The sequence below is a fragment of the Coregonus clupeaformis genome, unplaced genomic scaffold (genome assembly GCF_020615455.1).
Source record: "Coregonus clupeaformis isolate EN_2021a unplaced genomic scaffold, ASM2061545v1 scaf0202, whole genome shotgun sequence".
NCBI lineage: Eukaryota > Metazoa > Chordata > Actinopteri > Salmoniformes > Salmonidae > Coregonus > Coregonus clupeaformis.
In genome coordinates, this window is record NW_025533657.1 from 527,694 (window position 1) to 545,898 (window position 18,205).

The 18,205-nt window shown below is 45.6% G+C and overlaps 1 protein-coding gene and 1 pseudogene across 2 annotated transcripts in view; both read left to right on the forward strand.

The window, feature by feature from the left end:
* tmem131l (transmembrane 131 like) overlaps window positions 1–8,167 on the forward strand; it is a 39,931-nt gene extending 31,764 nt beyond the window's left edge. For both annotated transcript variants that reach the window (XM_045214148.1, XM_045214149.1), the window contains exons 27-29: window positions 2,256–2,332; window positions 2,478–2,617; window positions 7,618–8,167. In XM_045214148.1, the coding sequence (XP_045070083.1) occupies window positions 2,256–2,332; window positions 2,478–2,617; window positions 7,618–7,935 (535 nt within the window). In that variant the 3' untranslated portion in view covers window positions 7,936–8,167. The remainder of the gene's footprint in view (window positions 1–2,255; window positions 2,333–2,477; window positions 2,618–7,617) is intronic.
* A 3,136-nt stretch (window positions 8,168–11,303) lies between these two features.
* On the forward strand, window positions 11,304–12,382 carry LOC121560104 (annotated as a pseudogene).
* Window positions 12,383–18,205: the final 5,823 nt, after the last annotated feature.

The window sequence follows — 18,205 nt, forward strand, 5'->3', positions numbered from 1 at the left end:
TTCCGGTTACTAATAAGCATGCACCCATTAAGAAAATGACTGTAAAAACTGTTAAATTCCCGTGGATTGATGAGGAATTGAAAAATGTTATGGTTGAGAGGGATGTGGCAAAAGGAATGGCAAATAACTCTGGCTGCACTACCGATTTGGCAAATGTACTGCAAATTGAGAAATCATGTGACTAAACTGAATGAAAAGAAGAAGAAACTATACTATGAAACAAAGATAAATGAATGATAGAATGATAGTAATAAACTTTTCAGCACTTTAAATGTAATCAAGGGCAAAAAGACAAACTCAACTCCATCATTCATTGAATCAGATGGCTCATCACAAAACCCACTGATATTGCCAACTACTTTAATGATTTGTTTTCATCGGCATGATTAGCACACTTAGGCATGACATGCCAGCAACAAAAGCCAACACTACACATCCATGTATAACTGACCAAATTATGAAAGACAAGCATTGTAATTTTGAATTCTGAAAAGTGAGTGTGGAAGAGATGAAAAAATTGTTGTCTATCAACAATGACAAGCCACCTGGGTCTGACGACTTGGATGGAAAATTACTGAGGGTAATAGTGGACGATATTACCACTCCTATTTGCCATATCTTCAATCTAAGCCTACAAGAAAGTGTATGCCCTCAGGCCTGGAGGGAAGCAAAAGTAATTCCGCTATCCAAGAATAGTAAAGCCCCCTTTACTGGCTCAAATAGCCGATCCATCAGCCTGTTACCAACCCTTAGTAAACTTTTGGAAAAACTTGTGTTTGACCAGATACAATGCTATTTTACAGTAAACAAATTGACAACAGACTTTCAGCACGTTTATAGGGGAGGACATTCAACATGCATGGCACTTACACAAATGACTGATAAAAAGATTGTGGGAGCTGCTATATTGTGGATAAAGAGTTACCTGTCTAACAGAACACAGAGGGTGTTCTTTAATGGAAGCCTCCAACATAATCCAGGTAGAATCAGGAATTCCCCATGGCAGCTGTCTAGGCCCCTTACTTTTTCCAATCTTTACTAATGACATGCCACTGGCTTTAAGTAAACCCAGTGTGTCTATGTATGCGGATGACTCAACACTTTACACGTCAGCTACTACAGCGAGTGAAATTACTGCAACACTTAACAAAGAGTTGCAGTTAGTTTCAGAGTGGGTGGCAAGGAATAATTAGTCCTAAATATTTCAAAAGCTAATAGCATTGTATTTGGGACAAATCATTCACTAAACCCTAAACCTCAACTAAATATTGTAATGAATAATGTGGAAATTGAGCAAGCTGAGGTGACTAAACTGCTTGGAGTAACCCTGGATTGTAAACCATCATGGTCAAAACATGTTGATGCAACAGTAGCAAAGATGGGGAGAAGTCTGTCCATAATAAAGCGCTGCTCTGCCGCCTTAACGACACTATCAACAAGGCAGGTCCTACAGGCCCTAGTGTTGTCGCACCTGGACTACTGTTCAGTCGTGTGGTCAGGTGCCACAGAAAGGGACATAGGAAAATTACAATTGGCTCAGAACAGGGCAGCACGGCTGGCCCTTAAATGTACACAGAGAGCTATGCATGTCAATCTCTCATGGCTCAAAGTATAGGAGAGATTGACTTAATCACTACTTGATTTTGTAAGCAGTATTGGCATGCTGAATGCACCGAGCTGTTTGTTTTAAACTACTAGCGCACAGCTCGGACACCCATGCATAACGCACAAGACATGCTACCAGAGGTCTCTTCACAATCCCCAAGTCCAGAACAGACTATGGGAGGCGCACAGTACTTCATAGAACCATGACTACATGGAACTCTATTCCACATCAGGTAACTGATGCAAGCAGTAGAATCAGATATGTTTTTTTATAAAGAATACACCTTATGAACAGCGGCGACTGTGAAGAGACACACGGGCACAGACACGCATACACATGATAACACACGCACTCTACACACGCGTATGGCTTTTGTATTGTAGATATGTGGTAGTAGAGTAGTGGCCTGAGGGCACAGACTTAATGTGTTGTGAAAAGTAATGTCATGTAATATTTGTAATTGTATGTAACAGCCTTAATGTTGCTGGACCCCAGGAAGGCAGCAGCTAATGGAGATCCTTAATAAATACAAATGTTTACCCCTGTGATGTGGTCATCTGTCAAGTGATATCATTTTCAATTGTGAAATGTGTATTAGCTAATTTACGATTTTGTGTTTTCGTTAATGTGTGTTTGTGTTCTTGAACAGCTTCCCTTGGAACAGTGCCAACAGCCAATGTAACAGCCCATACGCGTACTGTGACCAGGGCAACTACATGTCAGCAGGTAGGCATCAAATCTACTGTGTTATTGTGTGTAAAATGTTTTATACAGGTATCCCTTGAAAAAAGGCTTTTGTTGTCAATGGGACAACCTGGTGAAATATCATGGGAAAAACACTTACCATTGTGTCCTTACCATCGGTCCGCAGGCAACACCAACTTCCACAACAGTTTTCCATGCCAGCCAGAGCGCCAGACTGTAGCCTACAACCACCAGCCCAGCTGGAGCGAGGAGTGTTCCCAGGAGGCTCCCTCGACCTGGGATACAGCCGGCTGTGTGGGCAGCAAGGTAAACCCCCGGGACCCGCTGCTGGCTCCATTCATTTACATTTTAGTAATTTAGCAGACGCTCTTATCCAGAGCGACTTACAGTTATTGAGTGCATACATTTTCATACTGGCCCCCCGTGGGAAACGAACTCACAACCCTGGCGTTGCAAGCGCCATGCTCTACTAACTGAGCTACAGGGGACCATTTAACCTAATCCCCCTAATATCTATCATTACTTTCCCCCTGTCTGCCTCAGACAATTACCTAGTCCTAACCACTTGACTTTGTACCAGGTTTACTAAGCGTCTGCACCAAAGACCAAGCTAAAACTAGAAACGTCCTTTATTTACACTTAAGATTCATGTTTTATTTCAAACCTTTATTTTGCCCTTTTGATCTGTCCCCGATGTTTAGTCTGTCCCCAATATTTAATTCCCTGTGAATAAAGCCATGTGCAAACGCTTAGTAAATCTGTCTCAGTAAAGTTTAGTATTTAATATTATATATTTATGATAATAATATAAAGGATTGTTTGAAATTATTTAAGTGGATAATGAATGTGAGTGTTATTGTAACTCATCTGAATCTGTGAAGCTACAGTTTTGTTGACTGTCTGTTTTCTGAAACGCCCTCGGCCTCTGGAACCTCTGTTTTTCCCTTTTGGTGTGCTGTCTGCGGTTATCACATTTAACATCACAATCTAACTGTGTGATTTTATAACAAAGCAAATAGAGCTTAGAAAATAGGAACTGCAACTTCTGTGGTTTGAATGGGAATCTAGGGAGTGAGGCTTTGTCTGCTTCTCTTGCGTGGACAATTCCACTTCACAAACTACCGACCATGGGTCTGGCCTCAGCATGGGTCAATACAATGTAGGTCATAGTCTTTCGGTTAGGCTTTATTTTAGAGACCATTGTTTACCTGTTATTTAGACAAACCATTGTCACTGACCGCTTGATGACATAGATGATACCTTTCTTTTCCTAATTCTTGGTAAAAGTCACATACAGTGGGGAAAAAAAGTATTTAGTCAGCCACCAATTGTGCAAGTTCTCCCACTTAAAAAGATGAGAGAGGCCTGTAATTTTCATCATAGGTACACGTCAACTATGACAGACAAAATGAGAAAAAAAATTCCAGAAAATCACATTGTAGGATTTTTTATGAATTTATTTGCAGATTATGGTGGAAAATAAGTATTTGGTCAATAACAAAAGTTTCTCAATACTTTGTTATATACCCTTTGTTGGCAATGGCACAGGTCAAACGTTTTCTGTAAGTCTTCACAAGGTTTTCACACACGGTTGCTGGTATTTTGGCCCATTCCTCCATGCAGATCTCCTCTAGAGCAGTGATGTTTTGGGGCTGTCGCTGGGCAACACAGACTTTCAACTCCCTCCAAAGACTTTCTATGGGGTTGAGATCTGGAGACTGGCTAGGCCACTCCAGGACCATGAAATGCTTCTTACGAAGCCACTCCTTCGTTGCCCGGGCGGTGTGTTTGGGATCATTGTCATGCTGAAAGACCCAGCCACGTTTCATCTTCAATGCCCTTGCTGATGGACTGAGGTTTTCACTCAAAATCTCACGATACATGGCCCCATTCATTCTTTCCTTTACACGGATCAGTCGTCCTGGTCCCTTTGCAGAAAAACAGCCCCAAAGCATGATGTTTCCACCCCTATGCTTCACAGTAGGTATGGTGTTCTTTGGATGCAACTCAGCATTCTTTGTCCTCCAAACACGACGAGTTGAGTTTTTACCAAAAGGTTCTATTTTGGTTTCATCTGACCATATGACATTCTCCCAATCCTCTTCTGGATCATCCAAATGCACTCTAGCAAACTTCAGACGGGCCTGGACATGTACTGGCTTAAGCAGGGGGCACTGCAGGATTTGAGTCCCTGGCGGCGTAGTGTGTTACTGATGGTAGGCTTTGTTACTTTGGTCCCAGCTCTCTGCAGGTCATTCACTAGGTCCCCCCGTGTGGTTCTGGGATTTTTGCTCACCGTTCTTGTGATCATTTTGACCCCACGGGGTGAGATCTTGCGTGGAGTCCCAGATCGAGGGAGATTATCAGTGGTCTTGTATGTCTTCCATTTCCTAATAATTGCTCCCACAGTTGATTTCTTCAAACCAAGCTGCTTACCTATTGCAGATTCAGTCTTCCCAGCCTGGTGCAGGTCTACAATTTTGTTTCTGGTGTCCTTTGACAGCTCTTTGGTCTTGGCCATAGTGGAGTTTGGAGTGTGACTGTTTGAGGTTGTGGACAGGTGTCTTTCATACTGATAACAAGTTCAAACAGGTGCCATTAATACAGGTAATGAGTGGAGGACAGAGGATCCTCTTAAAGAAGAAGTTACAGGTCTGTGAGAGCCAGAAATCTTGCTTGTTTGTAGGTGACCAAATACTTATTTTCCACCATAATTTGCAAATAAATTCATTAAAAATCCTACAATGTGATTTTCTGGATTCTTTTTTCTCATTTTGTCTGTCATAGTTGACGTGTACCTATGATGAAAATTACAGGCCTCTCTCATCTTTTTAAGTGGGAGAACTTGCACAATTGGTGGCTGACTAAATACTTTTTTTCCCCACTGTAAGTGGTACTCCATTGTATTGAATTATTTTCTAACAAGAACCAGAAAGTAAATACCAAAATACTAGCGGTGACAGGGCTGTAAGATGACGCTTTTATGCTTATTTTTATCAAGATCCTGACCACCTCCATTATCACCAAACATGTCTTGTGTGCAATGTTCCCTCTACTTTCTTTCGGCACTGAGCAAATTTTTGGTCAGCTGAGCGCAAACTTGAACGTTGTGAAAATTCTGTGCAACTTCCAGCGTGCGTTTACTGTGAACACTTGAGGGTGTACCCGCTTTAAGTTGCAGTTTTAAGTGGCCATGTAGGCTGCTGTGGCTATTTGATCATAATGTAGGCCTACCAGAGTGGCCTACCATAAAAAACAATGTAGAAAATGCATCCCATAACATTTTAACATGGAAATAGCAGTTATATCATTCAGCCTACAGTAGCAGCAAATGTGTGGCATTCAATGTAGGTCTACAGTCCATGAGACTTTTTTTAAAAACATTCAGGGCTTTACATTAACCTGTTTATCCACTTGTCCTTCAGACAAGGAGGTGACTGAAAATGTTGTTGTTTGATGCAAGAAACCACTTTACAAAATAAAATGCATTATTATTCCCACACCATTATTACAGAGAATCAGACTAATAATGCTACCCTCTCCCTATTTGCTACTTAGCTTATTCAAGCCTGTCTCAAAATACAACACTGCCACTTTATGACAAAAAAAGCTCTTTACCTGACTCGCTTTTCAAAGATGTCTAGAAATGTATACGTTTTGTGCTCTTGTAGGAAGCAATCACTCCCCTATTGCTGGCTACAAATGATCTATAACTGGGCTAATAACTCCCTAACAAGCAAAGGATATGAACAAAATGTGCACGTGGGTACATGCAGCTCTCACTTTGATCTCAAAACAAGCGCATCTACTCACGGCCACTCATGCTGTAAACACAGTCCAGTTCAAAGTAAATGGCACAGATCCATATATGGCAATGGTCTATTTGCATATAGACCTTCTGCAGCGCTGATTGTTTATGCCGCACTGGTCTGTGTAGAGTATGGGCTGAGTAGTGCGTATCAATGCAATAGAATCCTACTCCGATGCGTTCTGCCTACAACAAAATATCTTGCATAGTTCGTTTTGTTTCGGTATGTTGCATTGAAAGTGGCTAATATTGAGTTGATTCGATCACAATTGCCACAGTAAAGGGAAACGTTGATTAGTTTTAACAGGGATAATTCTAGAACAGTGGTCACCAATCTTTTCTGAGTCAAGATCAATTTGAGTCAAAATGCAAGCTGAGATCTACCGCTAAGATTTTTTTTTTACATGACTTAAAAAACATAAAACTATGCAACATTAACCAATTTAAAACAGTACTGTAGCAATGAGGTTTGTGCAGTAAGCTATAGGCCCAATATGTAATGACCGAATATTGGCTTTGCTTGAATTGCCCTGCCAATGCATTGTTGTTCGGGTCTTTTTTTTTTTTTTTTGAGGTAAGCTATATGATCACACCAGTAATAGATATGTTGTTTTATTACTTGTGAAGAACAGCTGAGTGAGCACACATTTAAATAATTTACTTTTTTATTTTTTACTGGGCTGATGGTGCCTGCATCTGATGGTCTGTCTCAGCGGAGGGAGAGAGCGAGCAGCAGACTGAGGGTCCGCCTCTCAACATCCCTCCGCTCTCCCTTTTCTCCACTGACACTGACCAAAAAGGGACACCGTCTTCCAGATGATTGCGAAACCCGAGTCGCACCGCATTATTTCTGCCTCATGCACATATTTGTTACTTCTATGAACAGAGAAAGTGAAATATTCCACGATATAAAAAAAAGACCCAAGCCGCTAATAATAACAACGCAAGCCTATAGATGCACTTTCCTACTCATTCATTACTGCTGCAGTGCTTGTAGTAGCGCTTAGTGGAAATAGGAGGAACGTGCATTTTATGGCTTATAAAATTGTTGACAGTGCTGAGGAAGAACTTAAACATGAACTCACTCATAAACCGCATCTCTTTGCTGTATTTGTTGACAGCCTCTCTCTAGTCATGGTTTTAAACGTTTTTAAATCTCACAGTATCAATTTTACTGTAGGTTTCTTTTATGCCTGCTACATTACTGCAGACACGGTCATCTGAGCCATCCGATTGGCCAGCGGTAGGCCTATAGTGCACTTGATTTGCTCTTTGGGCCCGCCGGGAAGGCAGACTTTGTACCTTCAGACACATGAAATGGTTAAAAATGGCAACAGTTCTAGAGGGAACATTGCTTGTGTGTATATAGGAAATTCAAACACTGCTTCTCATGAACTTTACTTTTAGATTTTTTAATTTATTTTGTAAAATAAATGGTGGCATATCTTTTCTAAACCACATTTTGTTTCTCTCTCTCTCTCGCTCTGTTCCCCCTTAGCCATATTTCCCCGGCACCAGGAGCCTGTCCCCCATGTCCAGTCTATTCGGTTCCATCTGGACCCCCCAGAGTGAGCCGTACCAAAGCCACTTCCAGCCCGAGCGCTCAGCCCCCATGTCCCCGGTGTCCCCCATCTGCCCCATCACCCCGCCTCACGCCCCCTTCAACCGGGAGCCCGGGGGCATGTGCCGCCCCAAGCAGTACTCCAGCTTCAACCCCTTCGGCCCCCACATGAACCTGGACATTTGGAACTCCTCGTCCAACCGCAGCTCAAACTCACAGCTGTCCAACGACTCGGGCTACTGCGGCGACGTTTAATAAAAACCCGGCATAACCTGACGACAACAAACAAAAACAATGCTATAAAAGAAAGGAACAAAAAAATGAATGTGCTTTTATCGATAATGGGGGAAGAATGTGAATATTCCTTTACTTTTATGTTCCTTTTTTTTCAAACGTTCAATGTTGTGAAAGGTTAAGCATTTGTTGTATATTTTTCTAGATGTTTTGCAGTTTTGATCATAGAAAATTAAAAACGTTTTGTACTTGATGTCTTGTTTGCTTTGTCCCCAACGCTACAACTATTTAGAATATGGCAGTAACAGAGGGACCGCATAAGCTTGTTATCTTTGCCATCCATCAAAATCACTTTCATACAGCAGTTTCCACCGCTTTACAAAAACAATTATAACCAGAAAATGTCAGAGAATTAAAATGTACACCAGGTGACGACCTAATAATATACAGTGAAACTAAGTGAAATATAGACCAAACCAAGTAATCAATTGATTCATATCACTGCACAATTGATGTCAATCAATTAAAAGTCAGTTTATAAAAGTGACATTTTTAAGATTCTAGGATGAGAATATTCGTTGTTGATCTTCGAACACTAATTGAACTATACTGAACAAAAATATAAACACAACATGCAACAATTTCAACGATTTTACTGAGTTACAGTTCATATAACGAAATCAGTCAATTTAAATAAAATCTTTAGGCCCTAATCTATGGATTTCACATGACTGGGCAGGGGTGCAGCCATGGGTGGGCCTGGGAGGGCATAGGCACACCCACTTGGGAGCCAAGTCCACCCACTGGGGAGCCAGGCCCAGCCAATCAGAATGCATTTTTCCCCACAAATGGGCTTTATTACAGACAGATATACTCCAGTTTCATCAGCTGTCGGGGTGGTGAGGCCTTTTATTGTACCCAGCACAAGGTGCACCTGTGTAATGATCATGCTGTTTAATCAGCTTCATGATATGTCATACCTGTCAGGTGGATGGATTATCTTGGTAAAGGAGAAATGCTAACGAACTGGGACGTAAACAAATTTGTGCTCATAATTTGAGAAAAATAAGCTTTTTGTGCTGATGGAACATTTCTGGGATCTTTTATTTCAGCTCATGAAACATGGGACCAACACTTTACATGTTGCGTTTATATTTTTGTTCAGTATAAATCAGAAATAACACTTGAAAAAACCAGTCCCCATGTTTCACTCTGGCTTCACTTCCTCTTTTGAGTCAATGGAGTGTTCCATACTGTTGGACAGAGAAAGGGGGAAATACTATGCTCACTATTTGGCATAGTTTGCCTGGCTACCCAAACTCCTTGCTACGGCCAAACGCTACGCCACGGACGTTAGTTTCTTATCCGCAATGAGTCTGGATCTGAGTTCTCCCCCACGATTTCTTGAATGCAAACACATTCTAACCTTTCTGATTGGTCCCAGAAACGTATGGGCAATGGCATCGTGGCACACAAAAGGTGATTCACAAATGCTGTTTAGCCTACATTTTATTAAGCCGAATAACCATTCCATTGGACAGTATATTTCTTGCAGGAACAGCAGCTCCAAGGGAATTTGGGACAGTCAAATTCTCACTGACCGGTAAGGGGGACTCGGAACACATTTTAGAAGACGGACCACTCTTATGTTTGTTTAAATCAAATGATTTAACACAAGGAACCCAGTGGTTTATTTTGCTCTACATTTCTCAAGTTGTAATCATTTAAAATAATTGTTATAGTTGTATATACACTGGCCAGTTTATTAGGTACACCACCCTGTTCACGAAAATGGTTCGCTCCTACAGACAGTGAGTCACGTGGTAGTGGCTTGCTATATAAAGCAGGCAGACAGACATCGAGGCATTCAGTTACTGTTCGATTGGGAAAAACAAGTGACCTAAGCAATTTTGAGCGTGGTATGATTGTCGGTGCCAAGCACTGGAACCAATGTATGTCAGAAACGTCCGGCCTCCTGGACTTTTCACGTATGACAGTGTCTAGGGTTTACCGAGAATGGTGTGACAAACAAAAAACAGTCAGCGGCAGTCCTGTGGACGAAAACAGCTCGTTGATGAGCGGTCGTAGAGAATGGCAAGAATCGTGCAAGCTAATAGGCGGGCCACAAACAGGTAAATAACGGCGCAGTACAACAGTGGTGTGAAGAATGAAATCATGGAGCGCACAACTCGTCGGTCCTTGTCACGAATGGGCTATTGCAGCAGACGACCACACTGGGTTCCACTCCTATCAGCTAAAAACAAGAAGTGGCACGTGAAAAAAATAAACATCGCCTTGTCTGATGAATCCCGCTTCCTGTTGCGTCATGCTGATGGCAAAGTCAGGATTTGGCGTAAACAGCATGATCCCATGGCCACATTCTGCCTGGTGTCAACGGTCCAGGCTGGTGGTGTAATGGTGTGGGGAATGATTTCCTGGCACACATTAGGTCCCTTGATACCAATTTGAGCAACGTGTCCATGCCCCAAATAATTCAGGCTGTTCTGGAGGCAAAGGGGGGTCCGGCTCGGTACTAGATGGGTGTACCTAATAAACTGGCCACTGAGTGTATAGCTAGCTGTATGTTATATCTTACAACCTAGTTATAATCTGAATAATTGGTTACACTTATGAATAGCCCATTTTAAATGCTTATTTTCATCATGGATGGTCAGTCCTTGCTTCTGTAGCTCTGTCAATGAATTTGAGTGGTAACATTTCTCCAGCCCCATCCGTCAGAAGAAAGAAAGCTTTCTTGAGGAGCTTGAGTTCCATGGCAGTGCTCTAGAGGTCTATGAAAATGGTAGTTTAGAGAAAATTGGACCTGTTGGCAGTGTAACACTTCGTCTAAACAATCAATATCAGAGAAAAACGTTCTTGGTTTAAAACAGGGTTCCCCAACTGTCCAAATTTGGCCCTCGGGTGGTTTTATTTGTACCCCCAAGTTTTATGAGCAATTTAAAAATATATATATATAAAGGACAATTGGGGGGGGACATAAAAGACTTGAAAAACACCAATCTGCTCCAAGTGATTTTTATTTAAAATATCTGTTCCCAAGTATTCCCACGCATAATAGAGATAGTGTACAAATGTAAGCAAGGTTTAAAATGATTATGTTTTAGTGAAACATTCTATCTGTTCGGGCTTCTTGCGGTCAATTTGTATTCTACAAATTATTTGTAATTATGTTCCGGCCCCCCCGACCGTCCACTCAAGAAAAAATTGGCCCGCGGCTGAATCTAGTTGATGATCCCTGGTTTACAACATTATGTTGGATAGTATCGGTGATCAATAGTGTAGTTCACACCACTCCTTGTGTAACCTCTGAGGATGTTTCCAGGCTGGAGTATATGGACATTAGTGTAAACTTATTCAATGATCAAACAATGCAAGAGATGCTGGGCTATGGCAAGGGTGTACTTTGGGGACTTAGGACCCTGAACGTCAGCAGAAACACTCTGCAAACCCTCAACAATCACCTTTTCACGAAACTGGACAAGTTGACCACCATCGACTTGAGTGGGAACGTTTTCCATAGCATACCTGGCAGCTTACTGAACATCTCGTCCTCCCACTTAACAAAGGCAACCCTTTGCACGTTCTTGATATAAGCGACAATGACCTGACTGTGTTTAACATTGAACTTCCTCTCCTTACTGAGTTGTACTTCTCTGGCAACAAGATCTTGAGTTTGATGGATGGAAAGTTGGATCCTTGTCTGGAGGTTCTCTCCATTCGCAACAATGCCCTTTGCTTCTTTAGCCGTGAAGACTTGGAGGGATACAACAAACTAAGGGTTCTGGAGGCTGGTACCAACACATTTGTATGTTCGTGTGACTTTGTGGCTTTCATGCAAGATGACACGGGACACCTACTCACCTTAGTAGATGGGTCTGGGGCCTACGTATGCGAGTCACCTGACGCGGTGAGAGGGATGCCCGTCATAGACGCTCGGCTATCAGTGTTTGAGTGCCATGCAGCAGTATTGCACTAGCATTCTCATGGTCTTTCTGGAGTTCTGTGTTACAATTTCGATGCCCTGTGGTACCTCAAAATGACCTGGGCTTGTTTGAGAGCTAAAAGGAGGCCAGTTCTCAAGAGGCGACGTTGGCTACGACGCCTTTGTACCCTATAGTGAGAGAGACTCTGGGTGGGTGGAGGAGCATCTGGTCCCAGAGCTTGAGCAAGTGCAACCGCCATTACGCCTCCACAAGAGGGACTTCCTGCCCGGTGGGTGGATCTTGGACTCATGGACGCCATAGAGAAGAGTCACAGGACACTCTTTGTCCCCACTCTTTGTCCTCTCCCAGAAATTTGTAAGGAGCGATTGGTGTAAGTACGAGCTGGACTATACCCGCTTCCAACTCCGATACAAAGTGTTTTTTCTCAAAGTTGCCAGGATGTCACGTGCATCACACTTATAAATCAGTACACTTGTGACAACCTAAGCATTACGGAACCTCAAATAAGCCATCAAACTAGCAATTCATTTTTATCTTGACTAAATTCGGCAATCTCTCATTGCCCCCCATACAAAAACTTGTCACTTCTCCCCCGATTGCTCAGTTTGGCCGGGCGGCCAGCTCTAGGAAGAGTCTTGGTGGTACCAAACTTCTTCCATTTAAGAATGATGGAGACCACTGTGTTCTTGGGGACCTTCAATGCTGCAGACATGTTTTGTACCCTTCCCCAGATCTGTGCCTCGATACAATCCTGTCTCGGAGCTCTACGGACAATTCCTTCGACCTCATGGCTTGGTTTTTGCTCTGACATGCACCGTCAACTGTGGGACCTTATATAGACAGGTGTGTGCCTTTCCAAATCATGTCCAATTAATTTACCACAGGTGGACTGCAATCAAGTTGTAGAAACATCTCAAGAATGATCAATGGAAACAAGATACACCTGAGCTCAATTTCGATTATCATAGCAAATGGTCTGAATACTTATGTAAATAAGGTATTTCCGTTTTTTATTTGTAATAAAAAATTCAAAAAACCTGTTCGCTTCGTCATGATGGAGTGTTGTGTATAGATCTATGAGTAAAACAATAATTTCATCAATTTTAGAATCAGGCTGTAATGTAACAAAATGTGGAAAAAGTCAAGGGGTCTTAATACTTTCTGAATGCACTGTATATAAATAGGCCTGTTTAATTTTGTCTGACTTGCCATTCCAAATTAAATTGAATATTTTCAGCTCATATAATTTAAAAAAACAAGTCGTTAGGTGTAGGCAGGGCCATAAGCAAATAGATAAACTGGGAGGTATGACTTAAGGTAATCAGGGTGATTTTTCCACAAATAGACAGGTATTTTCCTTTCCATGGTAGCAAGATGTTATCTATTTTTGCTAACTTTCTATTAACAATGTATGAGTCATTTCTTTCTTTCGGGATACGAATGCTTGGTCAGTATTTGTATTAAACCATTCCCTTCTCTAAACTGATTACTCATTTCCTGTAACGATCCCGGCGGTCTGAGTCGGGTCCTGTCTGGTGACGAGTGTTTCTGGTCGTAGCTCCTGTTTCCCGAGGGTTCGGGAACGCTCCGGGGAGCGCTCTTGTTTCCGCACCTGCTTCCCATCAGCAATCGGCACACCTGGGCCTAATCATCACCCTTCTTAGGGGTCTGGCCCAACATCCAGTTCCTGCCGGATCGTTAGCCATGAACAGTATGTTTTGCCGGCGTATTAGCCTCAGTACTAGAGTTAGTGTTTGTTGTTTTGTTGCACCCTGTTGACCTGCCTGGTACTTACCTCCGTTTTTGTTCTCCCCACAGTCACTCGCCCGGAACCTCTACCCAACCTCTGCCTGATGGTCGGCGGCTGCCGAGCCATCATCGGATCAACCACTGGACCCTCTACAACTCCTCCACGCCGCCGCTCTGTTCCCTGGATTATTCCCCTTCACCCTTGGTTCAGTAAATAAACACTCACCTTTTGACACCACTTACCTTGTCCTGGTCTGCTTCTGGGTTCTGGCTTAGTAAACCGTGACAGAACGATCCGGCCAGTAATGAACCCAGCGGACCTGGACTCTGTTCGCCATGCTATTACCCAGCAGGAGAAGATGTTGGGCCATCATAGCACGGTACTACAGGAGATCGCGTTGTCAGTTCGGAACCTTTCTACCGGTCTGACGGAGGTCCAGAACCAACGCAAGTGGCCGGTGGAGGATCCACTACCGGTTTCATCCATCTCGCCTGCCGCTTCTGAAGCTGTGGCCATCCGTGAGCCCAAGGTTCCGACGCCGGATAAATATGAGGGGGAGCTGGGAAGATGCCGTTCCTTCCTTATGCAGTGTGGACTAGTGTTCGATCTACAGCCCTACTCTTATGCCACAGACAAGGCTAGGATAGCCTTTGTGATTGAGTTGCTGCGTGGTCGTGCGCTGGAGTGGGCTTCAGCCGTTTGGGGAACGACAGGATCCCTGCATGGCTTCATACCAGGGGTTCACGGCCGAGATGAGGAAGCTCTTCGACCATTCCGTCCGAGGGAGGGACGCAGCTAGGCGCCTGTTTTCGCCGCCAAGGAACTCGCAGCGTGGCCGACTTCGTGATTGAGTTCAAGACGTTGGCTGTGGAAAGTGGGTGGAACGAGGAGTCTCTGCAAGCGGCCTTTTACCAGGGTCTGTCGGAGCAGCTCAAGGATGAGTTGATCTCCTATCCGGAGCCTAGTGACCTGGACAGCTTGGTAGCCTTGTCCATTCGGGTGGATAATCGAGTCCGAGAGCGAAGGAGGGAGAAGCAATGGGGTCCGTCCAATCGATCAGTTTCTCAGTTCCCAGTCGGGTCGGGTGGTGGACCAGAACACATCGATCATTCTCCACCACAGTGGATTAGTGGAGAGGTCCTCTCTCCCCGATTCGGAACCCATGCAAGTGGGGCGGCACGGGTTAACCAAGGAGGAGCGTCAACATAGACGTAAGACCAACTGCTGCCTCTACTGTGGTAGCTCGGGACATTACATCTCCACTTGTTCCCGGCGGTCGTCAAACTGCCCGGCTCGCTAAGGTTGGGAGGACTTTTAGCGAGCCAGTTTCAACCTCTCAGTACCTCTGTCAGACCCCGCTTCCGGCTACCCTTGTGAACAGGAATCAGAGCTTAGCGCTTAACGCTTTTGATCGATTCAGGTGCCGATGGAAGCTTTCTTGATGCCGAGTTGGTGGAACAGCTGGGGCTTTCCAAGGAGCAATTGCCGGAAGCCATTGAAGCGACCACTCTGAACGGCAGTAGTCTGGCACGTATCACGATGAGGACTGAACCGGTTAAGATGCGGTTGTCAGGGAATCATTCTGAGATGATTTCATTTTTTCATTCTGCCGTCTTCCCATGTTCCTCTGGTCCTTGGATACCCCTGGCTGAAGGAACACAATCCCACGTTCGATTGGGTGACGGGCAAGGTAACGAGTTGGAGCCTGGATTGTCATGCTAACTGTCTCAAGACTGCCTGCCCCCATTCGGTTCCCAGTCAGGTGATTGAGGCTAAACCTCCAGATTTGTCCCTGGTTCCCGAGACATATCACGATTTGGGGGAGGTTTTCAGTAAGCAGAAGGCTCTGTCACTCCCTCCCCACCGACCATATGATTGTGCCATCAACCTGGTCCCTGGAGCTGTCTACCCCAAGGGAAGGTTATACAGTATCTCCCGACCTGAACGTGAGGGGGCGTTGGAGACCTACATCAAGGAGTCCCTAGCTGCTGGTCTCGTTCGTCCTCGTCATCACCCCTGGGGGCAGGATTCTTCTTTGTGGGTAAGAAGGATGGCTCTCTTCGACCATGTATTGACTATCGGGGGGTTGAATGACATCACGGTCAAGAACAAGTATCCCCTGCCCTTGATGAGTTCTGCCTTCGACTCCTTACAGGGTGCTACGGTGTTCACCGCAAGTTAGACCTACGCAATGCGTATCACCTGGTCCGGATCAGAGAGGGGGACGAGTGGTTGACGGGTTTCAATACACCGATGGGGCACTCCGAGTATCAGGTGATGCCGTTTGGACTGACCAATGCTCCAGCGGTATTCCAGAGTATGGTGAACGACGTCCTGAGAGATATGATCGGTCTCTTCGTGTTTGTTTACCTGGATGACATTCTGATCTTCTCGAAGGAACCTTCCGACCACGTCCAGCATGTCCGGCAGGTTCTGCAGCGATTATTGGAGAATCGCCTGTTCGTGAAGGCCGAGAAGTGCGAGTTTCACGCCCACACGACATCCTTTCTCGGGTACATCATCTCCAGGGGTGAGATTAGGATGGACCAGGAGAAGGTTAGAGCGGTTCTGGAATGGGCCCAGCCCGGTACGAGATTGCAGCTCCAGAGATTTTTGGGGTTTGCGAATTTCTACCGCAGATTCATCCGGGGATTACAGCCGTGTGGCCGCTCATTAACTGCCTTGACTTCCAGCATCAGGACCTTCAAGTGGAATCCGGAGGCGGATCGAGCGTTTCTGGATTTGAAGAGGCGATTCACCAACGCACCGATTCTCTCTCAACCGGACACGGCCCGTCAGTTCGTCGTTGAAGTGGACGCGTCTGATGTGGGAGTTGGCGCCATCCTGTCGCAGCGATGCTCCACGGACAGTAAACTCCATCCCTGCGCTCTACTACTCTCGCCGCCTTTCGCCTGCGGAGAGGAATTACGATGTGGGTAACCGGGAGCTTCTCGCGGTGAAACTTGCCTTGGAGGAGTGGCGCCACTGGTTGGAGGGGCGGAGCAACCGTTTATTGTCTGGACTGACCACAAGAATCTTGCTTACGTGCAATCGGCTAAACGCCTCAACTCCCGTCAGGCCAGGTGGGCGTTGTTTTTCGGACGATTCAAGTTTGCCCTGACGTTTCGACCTGGATCTAAGAACGGCAAGGCGGACGCCTTGTCCCGGATGTTCTCCAAGACGGAGGAGAGTGGGTCCAAGACCGAGACTATTCTCTCCCCGGCACTGCGTCGTGGGAGCAGTGATGTGGAAGATTGAGGAGGAGGTGCTGGCGGCCCTTCGGACTCAGCCCGGTCCCGATAACGGTCCACCCGGTCGGTTGTTTGTGCCTGAGTCGGTTCGTCCTGCTGTCCTCAAATGGTCCCACGCCAGCAAGATGGCTTGTCACCCCGGCGTGGCTCGGACGATGGCGTTTCTTCGCAGACGTTTTTGGTGGCCTGCCATGGCCGAGGATACTCGGGGTTTTGTTGCTGCCTGTCCAGTGTGTGCGCAGAATAAGAGTACCAATCGGCCCAGCTCTGGACTACTTCATCCCCTTCCTATTCCCCGGCGTCCATGGTCGCATCTGGCCCTGGACTTCGTCACGGGGTTGCCCGCTTCTGAGGGGAACACGGTCGTTCTGACTATCGTGGACAGATTCAGCAAGTTCGCCCACTTTGTGCCTATTGCCAAGCTTCCTCTGCCTCGGAGACGTCCGAGATCCTGGTTAGGGAGGTTTTCAGGATCCACGGGTTGCCCAGTGATATCGTTTCCGACCGTGGCCCTCAGTTTACCTCTGCTGTCTGGAAGTCCTTCTGTTTGGCCATTGGAGCTACAGTCAGTCTCACATCTGGTTTTCACCCCCAATCCAATGGTCAGGCGGAGAGAGCCAACCAGAAGATGGAATCCACGCTACGCTGTCTGGTCTCTTCCAACCCCACCTCCTGGGCCTCTCAGTTGCCTTGGGTTGAGTATGCCCACAATACTCTCCCTACATCGGCCACTGGGATGTCTCCCTTCCAGTGCCTGTATGGCTACCAACCTCCCCTGTTCCCTTCTCAGGAGAAGGAGCTCTCAGTGCCTTCTGTTCAGGCCCATATTCGGCGTTGCCACCGGACCTGGCATCGGGCCAGAAAGGCACTCCTTAGAGGTTCGGACCGGTATCAGCTCCAGGCGAATCGTCGCCGGATCCCCGCTCCCACCTATACCATCGGAGATAGGGGTTTGGTTGGCCACACGGGATCTTCCGTTACGGACTGGAGTCTAGGAAGTTGTTACCGAAGTTTATTGGTCCGTTTGTGGTGGAGAAGGTGATCAATCCAGTGGCCGTGCGACTCAAACTACCGAGGACGCTCAGAGTCCATCCCACTTTTCATGTCTCCTGCCTCAAGCCTGTCTTCCTCAGTCCTCTGTTGCCTCCTCCGCCTCCTCCTCCTCCTCCTCGGATGATCGGAGGTGGTCCTGCCTACACGGTGCGTCGCATTATGGATGCCAGACGGCGGGGCCGGGGTTTCCAGTATCTCGTGGACTGGGAGGGGTATGGTCCGGAGGAGAGGAGTTGGATTCCGCGGCGACAGGTCCTAGATGCGGATCTCAT